This window comes from Macrotis lagotis, chromosome 8 (genome assembly GCF_037893015.1).
Source record: "Macrotis lagotis isolate mMagLag1 chromosome 8, bilby.v1.9.chrom.fasta, whole genome shotgun sequence".
In the NCBI taxonomy this organism is placed as follows: Eukaryota; Metazoa; Chordata; class Mammalia; order Peramelemorphia; family Peramelidae; genus Macrotis; species Macrotis lagotis.
The window spans coordinates 14,662,888-14,676,278 of record NC_133665.1 but is presented as its reverse complement, the minus strand read 5'-3'; the positions used below and the strand labels follow the sequence as shown (position 1 = coordinate 14,676,278).

The following is a 13,391-nucleotide window of genomic DNA, read 5'->3' as shown; positions in this document are numbered from 1 at the left end:
TAGTCTTTTTTATACTAATACATTTCCTCTTCAATTATTTTCCTACTTTTCCTGAATATAGCTTGTTTGTACAGATTTGTTTGCTTGTTTCCCCAGATATCAAACTTCTTGAGGGTAGGGAACTGTCTTTTGCCATTTTTTATATTCTGATCCCTTAACTAATGTTTGTTGAGTAACTGTAGTATAATCTGGAATAATCAGTAATCTTTACATACACAATCTTTTATGCTTGTGTTCTTTGTAATTAATTCTAGGTATTCATTAGGCTTTTGGACTGAAAACAAATAGTTATTTACTTTCATATCTAGGACTCTTTTTTTTTTTTTTGCAATTTCCTCCAGGTTTGAGATGTTAGTTATAAAAGTTACGTGTTTTTTTTATTTGATAAAAAATTCGTAATGTGTATGTTAAAGAACTTAACCTATTTAGACATTGTCAGATATCTCCTATTTGAAATTGTTTAGTCTAGATCTATCTGTGATCCAGCTTAATAAGTGCATCATGTCAAGCATGCTATATGTTTTAGGGTGGAAAGGACAAAAATAAAACAGTCTTTGCTCTTAAATAACTTATATTCTCTCAGGAGAAGTGTGTACATATTCCAAATATATTCAATTATAAAGCACATAATTTGGAGAGAGAATTATCAGTTCTGGGGTCTGTGAGCAGGAACAACTTCAGAAATAAAAAGAAATACTTGAGTTGGAACTTGAAGAAAGTTAGGAATCCAAGAACTGGAAGAGAAGAAGGAGTGCTTTCCACATACAGAAGGGCTGTACAAAGCCATGGAAATGGGGGATGTATTAGTGCTTGTGGCATGAAGTCCATTTAGTTAGACCAAAAAGTTCAGGAAAGGTCGTAATTGTCTACAATAAGGTTTGAAAGGTAGGTTGAGGCAAGATTGTGAAGGTCTTCAAATACCAAACAGAAGACTTCATATTTGATACTAAACCAATAGGGAATAATTGGGGTCAGTTTAGTATCAGAGTCACATGGTTAGACCAGAACTTTTAGAAATTCACTTTGGTAGCTCTGGAGGATAGATAGAAGTGGAAGAAACTTGAGGGAGAAAGACCACTTAGGAAACTATTGCAATAGTCTAAGTGAGAAGTGATGAGAGTCTGAACTTGGGTGAAGACTGTGGATAGAGAAAAGGGGATGAATACAAGAGATGTTGTGTAGGTACATAGAAATATATTTGCAAGCTAATTGCACATATAAGTTGAGAATTTGAAGATATTGTCAAGATTGTAAGCCTGAATGACCAGAAAGATGATAAAAGACAAAACAGTGAAATTTAGAAGATGGGTTTGGAGAACAGATTTGAGTTGTTTTGGCCATCTTCGTTTGAGATGTTTAACCAGAACATCTATAGTGTCAAATGTACAACCGAAGTTCAGGAGAAAGACGTGTGTGTGTGTGTGTGTGTGTGTGTGTGTGTGTGTGTGTGTGTGTCTGAAAATTTTGTAGTCATCTACATAGATAGAGGTACTTAACTTCATGATAGCTGATGAGAACATCAAATGAATGAGTGCAGAAAGAAAAGAAAAGAGGACCCAGGATAGACAGGCATAGAGGTGTATACTAAATATGTATAAAATAAAAAGGTAATTGAGCAATTGGAGTTGTGTGATCAGGGAAGATTTCATATAGAAGGCAGCACTCTTATTGGGACTTGAAGGAAGTTAGGAATTCTAACAATTAGAAGGAACATTCCAGGTACAGTGAAAAGCCTGCTGTACAAAAAGGTACATTCCACAGTGGAATGTAACATGAAAGATGATCCAGTAAAGAGGGGGACTATTCAGTCAGGTGAAAGGAGAACCAAGAGAAGCACTGTCCAGACCATTCAGAGAAGAGTATATAGGAGAGAAGGCAGTCAACAAGCGGATGGGTTGAGACTGGATGAAGATTGAAAAAGGGTGTCAGATTTGGCATGTATAAGTTATTTAAAGTAAAAAATAAGCTAAAAATATGTATAAGCACTAAAGGCTAATCCTTAATATAGCTCATCTAACCACAATAAATATAATTTTGAACTTCTTTTTCCTTCTTTTTTCTGGAATAACATGGCATAGTTAGTGTCTTTCCTGGATTGGAAGTTTTTATCACTAATAAATTATGGGTTGATGATAGATATTTCATTTCATTTGTCCCTTATTGTATTATATCAGGCGAATGAATTTCTTGTTAATTTTTTCATTTCATAGAATCATATAATTAGAGCTAGAAGGGACCTGAAAGGCCATCTACATCTAGTCCAGCCTCCTTGATTTTACAGATAAGGAAACTGAGACACAGAAGAGGTTAAGTGACTTGCTGAAGTTCACATAGTAAGTGGTAGTGCAGGGCTTATGACTAGATCATGAAGTGATGATCAGGAAATTTACCTTACTTCAAGAAGTGAATTTGAAGGGATATAGGCAAAAATTAAAAATATACTTAATCTGATAATGTTCCATAAACCAGTGTAATATAGATATATTACTTGAAAGACTTATTTGATCAAATTTGGGTATCAGATCCAGTGTCATAGACTTTGTACAAAATACGACCCATATGTCCATAATCCATTAGGTTGTGTGCCCATTTTCAAATTCAATTTTTTTATCATTTGACAAATATCCATTTTTTTCTTTTCCTCAAACCATTCCCCTCTCCCGAAAAAAAACTCTTGTAACACATATACATAGCTAGTTAAACAAATTCCCACTATATGTCAAAAATAGGTTTCAGTTTGCACCAAAATTCTTTGACAATTCTGTCAATAGGTGGGTAACATATTTGATCTTGTTTCCTCTGAAATTGTTGCTGGTCACAAATATGTCCATTTTCATATATTAGATCATATAAGGTTTAAATTCAGTATCTGAACTAAGCAAATGTGAAAAGCTCTTTGAACTTTGCTGATAATCAGTTAGATGAGAGTTTTAACAACATGTTGATCATATCAACTGATTTCATATATTTGGCAATTTCAGGAAAACTATCAATAAAGTTTGGTTGAATTTGAATTGATTTTAGAATAGTACACTTAAGATAATTACACTGGTATGTCCATGTGTTTTTTTTTTTAACCATAGTCTGGGTTGTAGATATTTTTGTAAGAATATTTTCATATTATTTATATTTTAGTTATATTTTAATAGCATATTCTCATACAAGGCTTTGTATGGAATAATTTTAAAGTAATTGAATGTTTTTTAATTATTTACTTCATCTGTGTGAATCTGAATTCTTTTGATCCAATTCAGCAAACATTGATTAATTGTCTGTTGTGCACAGTTAATTGTGCTGGACCCTGGACAGAGACATAAAGGTTAGATAAATCATAATCTCTGCCCTCATGGATCTTATCATCCACCAGGTGCTTTTGACACTTATTCTGGTTCTTTTTTTTTTTTTTGGCAAGGTAATGGAGTTAATTGACTTGCCCAAGGTCATACAGCTAGGTAATTACTAAATATCTGAAGCCAGATTTCTATTTAGGTTCTACTAACTCGGGAGACAGTGCTCTATCTACTGTACCACCTAACTACCCCTTGTGACACTTAATCTTTTTTATGGTAGTTTTTCTACCATATGTTTATTAATGGGTAAGCAGTATTATATGGATTCTGATGTGAGTAATGATTGCTGTTATCTGGAGAAATCAGACAAGCAGTCCTGGCATTTGAGTTTGGCTGTAAAGAAGAATGGTTAGAAAGAAAAATTAGGTGTTTTTAACCTGGGGTTTGTTAATTTGTACAAAAAATTACTAATTGTTTTTCATTATAATTGGTTTCCTTTGTAATTCTATGTGTTTTAACCCTGTACATTCGAAACATTATTCCAAAGGAATTTTTTGGTTTTATTAATGGGATTCATTACACACAAAAGGTTAAGAACTCTAGCATTAGGTTGAGAGTGGGAGATTAAACTAAAAGATCAGTTAGGAAAATGCAGATTGTTTTGGTATGGAATTACATGGAAATGAAATAATACTAGAAAAGTCTAAAAATTCAGGGTACTATCTTGTGAGCAGATATTAGAATACCATACTTAAGGAACTTATTCTTAACTTGGCACATCATAAGCACTATTGTAGAGATTTGAACTGAGGAGTTTCATAACTAGATCAGTGCAGAAATTAGATAAGGAGAAAAATCCTTAGGACAGACTAATCAAGGCTGTAGGTGAAAGAGAAGCATGTGGAAGGAACAGTGGACAGAGGAGTGGGAGTCTCTTGGTTCACGGGAAGGTATTTCATTCACAGGCTATCTCACTCATTGTTTTACCTAACAGTTTTTCTTCTTTCAGAGGGTATAGTTCACTGATTTGGGTTGGGGTGGAAAGAATAGACTTCTGGAAACAAAAGATGTCATTTAGCTTCATTTCTTTTAGGAAGAGTCAGCATCAGTGTGGGGCCTGCTAGGTGGCCTAGTGGATAAAGCCTTGGAGTCAGGAGTACCTGGGTTCAAATGCACTCTCAGACACTTACTAATTACCTAGCTGTGTGGCCTTGGGCAAGCCACTTAACCCCATTTGCCTTGCAAAAACCTTAAAAAAAAAAGTCAGCAGATAAGCCCCAGAGTGGCAGCACCTCCCAGATCAGATCAGGATTTTGCTTCTTTTTATTCATTCATTCAGTAAGAAATCTCAGTGCTAATGATGGGGCTCCTAGTTTTATTTTTAACTACACTGTATAAGAGAACATACAAAGTGAAACATGTCTCTCCAAGCTCCTAGAGGGAAGAGTAAGTAAGTGGCAACTTGGGGATCAAGTAGAGGGAGATGTGTCACCAAAATTGAACAGGTAGAAAACTGACCAAGTACATAGCAATCTATTTAGAAGCAGAATCCAAATTAAGCATAGAGTATGATTGATTCCAAGCAATCTGGAAATATATCGGAAGTGAATGCTTTCTCATGTCGTGGATCTAAGGCATTGTTCTATCAAAAAATACATCATGGTTGTCTCCAAAAGAATATTGAATGTAAAACAAAATAAAAGCCTAAGCTATATCTTTGTTTTAAAAATGCTGTGGGAAGTTCAGGGTTTTTTATATCTTTTTTTTTTTTTTAGGTTTTTGCAAGGCAAATGGGGTTAAGTGGCTTGCCCAAGGCCACACAGCTAGGTAATTATTAAGTGTCTGAGGCTGAATTTGAACTCAGGTACTCCTGACTCCAAGGCTGGTGCTTTATCCACAGCCACCTAGCTGCCCCAGGGTTTTATATCTTAAGAAAGGCAATATAGTTGAATATCTCATCAGTGAGATGGTGGTGCTGTTGTTTGAGGACAGACTTGGATTCTTGGATAACAGATTCATATTTTTTTTTTAAATTTATTAAGGCAATGGGATTAAGTGACTTGCCCAAGGTCACACATCTAGGTAATTACGTCTGAGGACAGATTTGAATTCAGATCCTCCTGATTCCAGGACCAGTGTTCCATTCACTATCTACCTAGCTGCCACAGATTCATATTGAACTTTATATTTATGTTTAAATTGTTGAATATTGTAAGACATGAACATTTTAATTAGTTTTTTGTTTATAAGGAAAGTGAAATCATATTGTAAGGTGTCTTTTGTAATCTGGCATAAATTACATTTTTACACTTTAATTTGAAAGCTTGTTTTAAAATTTTCTATTTGGGAGTACTGAAGATAATTTGGGTATTTTCTGTGGGAATTTAATTGATATGACTTCTACCTTTATGTCAGTTTGTGATTATAACTGACTTAAAGCATTTTAAAGTTTATGTTTCTTTTTTGTTTCTTTAGGGCCTAAATTAATGGATTATACCTACCTTCCTACTTTGGATCATAAATGTAAGAAAGACATTTTAATTGGTAGAATAAAGAATGTTGAAGATAAATCATGGAAAAAAATACGCCCGAGACCAACAAAGACAAATTATGAAGGACCTTATTATATATGCAAAGGTATTTCATGTTATTATTTTTCATTTGGTTGAATAAAGTTAAGTAAATGATGAAAACAATATCCCAAACATTTTGATTACACTTTTTTTTTAGGTTTTTTTTTTTTAGTTTTTTGCAAGGCAATGGGGTTAAGTGGCTTGCCCAAGGCCACACAGCTAGGTAATCATTATGTGTCTGAGGCTAGATTTGAACTCAGGTACTCCTGACTCCAAGGCCAGTGTTCAATCCACTTCGCCACCTAGCTGCCCCCGATTACACTCTTAATAAGCAAAAAGAAATAAAAATAGTTGTGAGTTGTGCAAAATGTGCAAAAATAGTTGTGCAATGGATAGAGAGCATCAGGTTTGGAATCAGGAAGACCTGAGTTTAAGTTTGACCTCATCTACACACTAGCTGTTTGATATTGGACAGGTCACTTAATCTCTGTCTGCTCAAACTCATTTGATAGCTCAGAATAATAATAGTACCTACCTCCCGGGGTTGTTATAGGAATTAAATGAGATAATAATTGTAAAGTGCTTTTTTAAATTCCAAGTACTATGTGAGTGCTTGAGATTATTATTATCCCTGTGACTAGCAGTTGTTATTATCCTTTGATGGCAGAAAATAACCTTTATCATTATTAAAGTTAGAAGCAAGTTATTTGGAGTTTTAGTTTTTTGTTTTTTTGTGTGTTTTTTTGTTTTTGTTTTTGCAAGGCAAATGGGGTTAAGTAGCTTGCTCAAGGCCACACAGCTAGGCAATTATTAAGTATCTGAGACCGGATTTGAACCTAGGTACTCCTGACTCCAGGGCCGGTGCTTTATCCACTGCGCCACCTAGCCACACCTATTTGGAGTTTTAAATATTTCTTTTACTATATTTGCCATGGTGTTTAGAGTCTCTTATGTGTGTTTTATGGTCTACATATCTTAACTGATTCCTAATTTACTTCAAGAATTATTTTGGAGAAGCTGAATGTGGTAGTTTATGACTGCAATCGCAGCTCTTGGTGAGGCTGACAGCTAGTTAAAAAGTCTCCAGCTCTGGAGTTCTGAGTTTCAGTGAATTACACCAATCAGTAGTACGTTGCGAATAAATAGAATGAGTCCCTATGAGTGGGGAGCTACCAGATTGTTATAGGAGGGTAGAACCATCCTGGTCAAGGCTCTCATGCTGATCATCATGGGTTTGGACCTAGGAGTAAGGCCCATAAACATTTCCATGTTTATGAGATAGGGAGACCCAGTACTTAAAAAATAAATTAAAAAGAACTATTTCTGTCCTATTGCCCTTTGTCTGGAGCTAAGCTTGAATAACATCAGTGAAATGATTGAGGTTTTGATGAAACTTAGTATCTTTGAAACCTTGTGTTTAGAGATAGTCACTCTTTTCATAGTGTTTATTTCAGAGATAATTTGACTTTTGCTTGTCAGCCCTCTTTTGAAATGTATTATCCTTTCATATCAAATAAACCTGAATACTTCTTTGAATTTGGTTAGGGCTAGCAACATTTTAATGATAAAGACTCTTCATTCATGACTCAACATTTTAAATGTAAAAATTTGATTCTGTTATTTATAGTATGTTTTTAGACTTGTTAATATCATGCCTCTGAAATGTGGGTGTGGGGTCTGTAGCTTTAAGCTGCCTCTGGACTATTATAAGTAAAAAGGATGGTGGTGTTGTATCTGAGGTTTGTTCTATATTATGGTAAACTATAAATTGTTTTTTAAAACTGTCAAAATGCCTTAAACTCTTCTAATTCAATGTTTTTATTATAGATGTTGCTGCTGAGGAAGAGTGTAGATATCCAGGTCACTGCACTTTTGCCTATTGCCAAGAAGAGATTGATGTGTGGACACTGGAACGAAAAGGTGCATTTAGTCGAGAGGCTCTTTTTGGTGGCAGTGGAAAGATAAACTTCACAGTGTTCAAACTTCTTCAAGAACATCATGGAGAATTTATATTCCTTTGTGAGGTATATTTTCCAAGTTTTTCCTCTGCTACAAAATATTGGTGAGACTTTTTTGGCAGTCATCAGTTTGAATGTACATTTTCTTTACAAACTTTTATCAAATTGAATCTTTAAAAAACCTTTTGAAAGAAAAAAATGACAATGAGTCATTGAAAATACTATGATAGAGTACTATGATGGGTAGGGAATTTTTATCTTAGATTCTGTCTTTATGATAAACTGTTATATTTTATCTGTTTCAGAAATGTTTTGATCATAAGCCCCGAATAATAAGCAGAAGAAATAAAGATATTTCTTCTTCTTGTTCTCACCCAGTTACAAAGCATGAATTTGAAGACAACAAGTATGTTGACATTTTTTCTTCTTTTTCTATGATGGAAAAATAGAAAGCACATAAAGTTTCTTTCTAAGTACCAAATAGTAGCAGTGATAATGCCATAGAGATATTCCATAGAAAGGAATTTAGTAACCTTCCCAGGTGAAGAAAAATTGATGTTTCACTAATGTAAAAAAATCTTGTTGTAAGTGCATGAATTGAAATACAAAGTGGGTCAGATCATATTCTTTAACTTAACTATTGTATCCAATAAAACATTATGTGACTTTGCTTATTTTTAAGGGATTCCATCAGGTAATTTTTTATTTATTTGCTTGTTTGTTTATTTATTTGTTTGTTTTTAGTTTTTGCAAGGCAAATGGGGTGAAGTGGCTTGCCCAAGACCACACAGTTAGGTAATTATTAAGTGTCTGAGGCCAGATTTGAACTCGGGTACTCCTGACTCCAGGACTGGTGCTCTATCCACTGCGCCACCTAGCTGCCCCAGATAACTATTTTTAAGTTGGCTTTTTGTTGTATAATTGCCTTAAAAAAATAGATTCTCAATAGAGAGAATACTTTTGCTTGTGATTCATTTCCCAAATATACATACTTTTGCAGAAAATCGAAATATTGTCTTCCTTTTCACATTAGGTGCCTCGTTCACATTTTACGAGAAACTTCAGTCAAGTATTCTAAAATCCGTGCTTTCCATAGTCAGTGTCAACTTGATCTCTGTCGGCATGAAGTTCGCTATGGCTGCTTAAGGGAAGATGAATGTTACTATGCACATAGCCTTGTGGAACTAAAAGTCTGGATAATACAAAAGGAAACAGGTGTGTGAGAACTGGAAATATGCTTTACCTGAAACGGTAAGGGCATCATATAAGTGAATGTCCATATTAATTGTAGGTTAGAATTTAAGAACTGTGGTAGCTGTCATTTTGGTAAGTGATACTATTGAGTTACTTTAAAAAAAATGCTTGCATTGAGTCTAATTTAAATTTGTTGAGTTTGGTATGGATTTCTTGGGAGGAAAGGTTACTTAGGAATTCAGAATGATTGTTTGCTGAATATTTCTTTTTTTCCCCCCCTAAATATAGTATTGCCATATTCATTAGGTATTAGATGAGGAAGTAAATATAAAGGATCATTTAGTGGGTTGATGTTGTTGAATTTCTGCTAAATAAGTGTGGGGTTAATGTGGAGATAATTAAAATGAAGGCTTTTGTTGTTTTAGGTATAACACATGATGCCATTGCTCAAGAATCTAAGCAATATTGGCAAAACATAGAAACAAAAGCACATGGAGCACAGGTATTTTCACTTGAATGCTCTTCATTTGACATCCTATTGTTACTAATATGACAAAAATCACTTATTGGTTTCAATACAAGATGGTATAGTGGAAAGAGCATTGGCTCCAGAATTGGAGCATCTGGTTCATCTGCCTCCTTTGATGCAATCTGTGTGAACTTGGGCAATGAAAGAATGACTGCAAAATCATTTCTCAACCTTTACTGTTTACTAATAGGTACTGGAGATACATATATATGCAAGAAAGGTAGTCCTTTAGGGAAGAAAATTTCCAGGAGAGCTAGAATTGGAAAATGGGCAACAAATTGGGGGCTGCAAGCAGTAAAGTTCCCTGGTCCACAGTTGGACAAGATAGATCTGAATATCCTTCTAGCTCTAGAGTTATCATAAATATATAAATGGTAACTCATCTTGTATATCTTAGAGATGTGGGTAAGTTCCTTTCTAGAGCTAAATTGCCAAGCATTCAAATGTTACTACAGAGAGTACAACTACAATGGACTGGTCATGTCGTTTGATTGCCAAAAGCATGCTTGCCAAAAAGACAATTTTATGGATAACTCAAACAGGGCAAGTGCTCACAGCGGGGTCAGAAAAAGCAATACAGGAATATTCTGAAGGTCTTTTTTTTTTTTAAAGGTTTTTGCAAGGCAGTGGGGTTAAGTGGCTTGCCCAAGGTCACACAGCTAAGCAATTATTAAGTGTCTGAGGTTGGATTTTGAACTCAGGTACTCCTGACTCCAGGGCCAGTGCTCTATCCACTGTGCCACCTAGCTGCCCTGAGAAATCATATCCTTAAGGAAGAAACAAAGTATAAGAGATAGCAAGATCAAATAATAAGATATGTTTTTTTTTCTAAATTAAAGGTAATAGTCCTTGGTCTTTGTTTAAATTACACAGTTCTTTCTCTGGATACTGATGGTATTCTCCATTGCAGACAGCCCCAAATTGTCCCTGATTGTTGCACTGATGGAATGAGCGAGTCCATCAAGGTTGATCATCACCCCATGTTGCTGTTAGGGTGTACAGTGTTCTTCTGGTTCTGCTCATCTCACTCAGCATCAATTCATGCAAATCCCTCCAGGCTTCCCTGAATTCCTGTCCCTTCTGGTTTCTAATAGAACAATAGTGTTCCATGACATACATATACCACAGTTTGCTAAGCCATTTCCCCAATTGAAGTACATTTCCTTGATTTTTAATTCGTTTCCACCACAAACAGGGCTGCTATGAATATTTTTGTACAAGTGATGTTTTTACCCTTTTTCATCATCTCTTCAGGGTATAGACCCAGTAGTGGTATTGCTGGATGAAAGGGTATGCACATTTTTGTTGCCCTTTGGGCATAGTTCCAAATTTCTCTCCAGAAAGGTTGGATGAGTTAACAGCTCTACCAACAATGTAATAGTGTCCTAGATTTCTCACAACCCTGTAGGTCTTTCTTAAAAAATTTAGAATTATTATTGAGCATGGGGAACATTGGCACAGGATTGTCCAGCATGGCATGCCCTTATCAGAGAGGGTGCTGCACTCTATTATGCAGGGCAGAATTGAAACAATGCAAAGAGATGCACAAGTTTAGAGTACTTATCCCAGGTAATCCCATGGTCTATTGGTGCCTGACCTGTGGTAGAGCATCCCAAGCTTGTATTGGTCTGATCAGCCACAGTTGGACACACTGTAACTTGTCTTTACATAATGATGTTGTCTTGGTCCTCTTCTATAACAAAGGACAAGAACCAACCAACCTAATCTACTTATAAATAAATTTATTTTACTTTGGTAATAGAGGAAACTAGGTGGTACAGTAGATAGATTGCTGTCCCTGGTGTCAGGAAGATCTAGTTAAAAATCCAGTCTCAGATAATTAGTAGCTGTGTGCTCTTGAGCAAGTCATATAGTCTCTTTATCTCAATTTCTTCATTAATAAAATGGATATATAGTAGCCCCTACCTCTCAGATTTGTTGTAAAGATCAAATGAAATAATATTTACAAAGTGCTTAGGTCAATGTCTGGCATATAGTAGGTACTGTATAAAAGACTAGCCATTTTTATTGTTTTTACTTTTACAGTAGAGTTTTGTCATTTCTAAATGTTTTCATTTTTAGTGAGTTATAAATATTATCAGTGTTATTAAAAACAGCCATATTATTTAGTTTGCATATATTTGTAATGGTACATTTTAGATTTGGAGGATAATTCTTGTAGTTTTTATATTAATTTTTTTGGTTTGTTTTTGTCATTCTCTAATTTTTTTCTTATTTAAGGTTCCTGGAAATCAAATAAAATATGGATCTCTTAATCTAAAAATAAAGTTTGTATGTGCCCAGTGTTTGAGAAATGGTCAAGTCATCGAACCAGATAAAAACAGAAAATACTGTAGTGCTAAAGCAAGGCACTCGTAAGTAGCATGTGCAAAACAAATGTTAGTTTGTTATTTGATATGTTGTTAAATTAGGAGAGCCATAGGAAAAAAATTAAAGCATTTTAGAGGGCAAGGGGAAAGTAAATTATTTTGGAAGTCAGAGGAAGAGTTAATTTTTAGAATTGTCACTTTAAAATTCTTAAATTTGATTTTTTGTGACTAATTTTTGTTTTTCCTTTAATATTGAATGCCCAATAGAAAATGTTTTATTGTAAATATCAGTTTAAAATGAGGTAGTATTTCTAACATTGTGAAATAATACTTACCATAGAGCTAAGCAAAATAAATAAAATCTCTGATGGCCCTTGAGGTACAAACTTTGTCTCTATTCCTATATGTTGTACCTATTGCCAGTGTGTCTTTGTTTTTCTGAACTCCATTTTTCTTAGGTGGACCAAAGATCGTCGAGCGATGAGAGTGATGTCTAATGAACGTAAGAAGTGGATGAACATCCGTCCTCTTCCCACAAAGAAACAAATGCCTTTACAGTTTGATGTACATACGTAATTTTTAAGCCACTTTTTTTTATTAGGCACCTCAAATAATTGCAACATAACATTAATTTGAGGGAAACTTAGAACTTTTAAATAGTAATCTTTATTAGTGAACTTACAGTGAAATTAAAAACTAACGTTATTCCTTTTAAATATTTATGACATTCAAAAATATCTTTAATATCTTAAATAATATTTAATTAGTTTACTTAATTTATTAAGTAGTTAAATATCTTCACAATGTATTTGGTAACAGTGAAGCCATTGGCTCACAAAATTAGCTTTGGTTAGTGAACTACAAAGAACTCATAAGATGCTTTTAAGAACATTTTGTTTCTTTATGAAGAGGCAGTATAGCATAGTATATTCAAGGAGTCAGCTAGACTTGGTTTCAAGTTTTGCCTTTGTTATATACTGGTTATGGGACCATGAGCAAGTCTTTTAATTTCTCAGTGCCCTCAGCAACTGATAGTACAGATTTGGACCTCTTCCCTTCTTTTTTTCCTCTCTCCTCCCATTAAAAATAATTATTCTTATCCAAAAATTAATTTTTTGAGGTGGGATAATTGAGAGGTAGTTTCAATAGTGTCTGGAGAGCTGGACTTAAGAGTTATGACATCTAATCTGTACCCCAGTTGGGTGTTTAACAGTGTAGCTGGGGACAGCTAGGTGGCACAGTAGATAGAGCACTGACCCTGGAGTCAGGAGTACCTGAATTCAAATCTGGCCTCAGACACTTAATAATTACCTAGCTGTGTGACCTTGGGCAAGCCACTTAACCCCATTGCCTTGCAAAAATCTTGGGGCCGGCTAGGTGGTGTAGTGGATAAAGCACTGGCCTTGGAGTCAGGAGTATCTAGGTTCAAATCCGGTCTCAGACACTTAATACCTAGCTGTGTGGCCTTGGGCAAGCCACTTAACCCCATTTGCCTTGCAAAAACCTAAAAAAAAAAG

At 34.8% G+C, this 13,391-nt stretch overlaps 1 protein-coding gene across 1 annotated transcript in view; it reads left to right on the top strand.

Moving 5' to 3' along the window:
- ZC3H7A (zinc finger CCCH-type containing 7A) overlaps positions 1–13,391 on the top strand; it is an 80,153-nt gene that overhangs the window by 50,103 nt on the left and 16,659 nt on the right. The window contains exons 13-19 of the mRNA XM_074196414.1: positions 5,766–5,927; positions 7,691–7,887; positions 8,127–8,227; positions 8,855–9,036; positions 9,441–9,517; positions 11,786–11,919; positions 12,333–12,438. Coding sequence (XP_074052515.1) covers positions 5,766–5,927; positions 7,691–7,887; positions 8,127–8,227; positions 8,855–9,036; positions 9,441–9,517; positions 11,786–11,919; positions 12,333–12,438 — 959 coding nt within the window. The remainder of the gene's footprint in view (positions 1–5,765; positions 5,928–7,690; positions 7,888–8,126; positions 8,228–8,854; positions 9,037–9,440; positions 9,518–11,785; positions 11,920–12,332; positions 12,439–13,391) is intronic.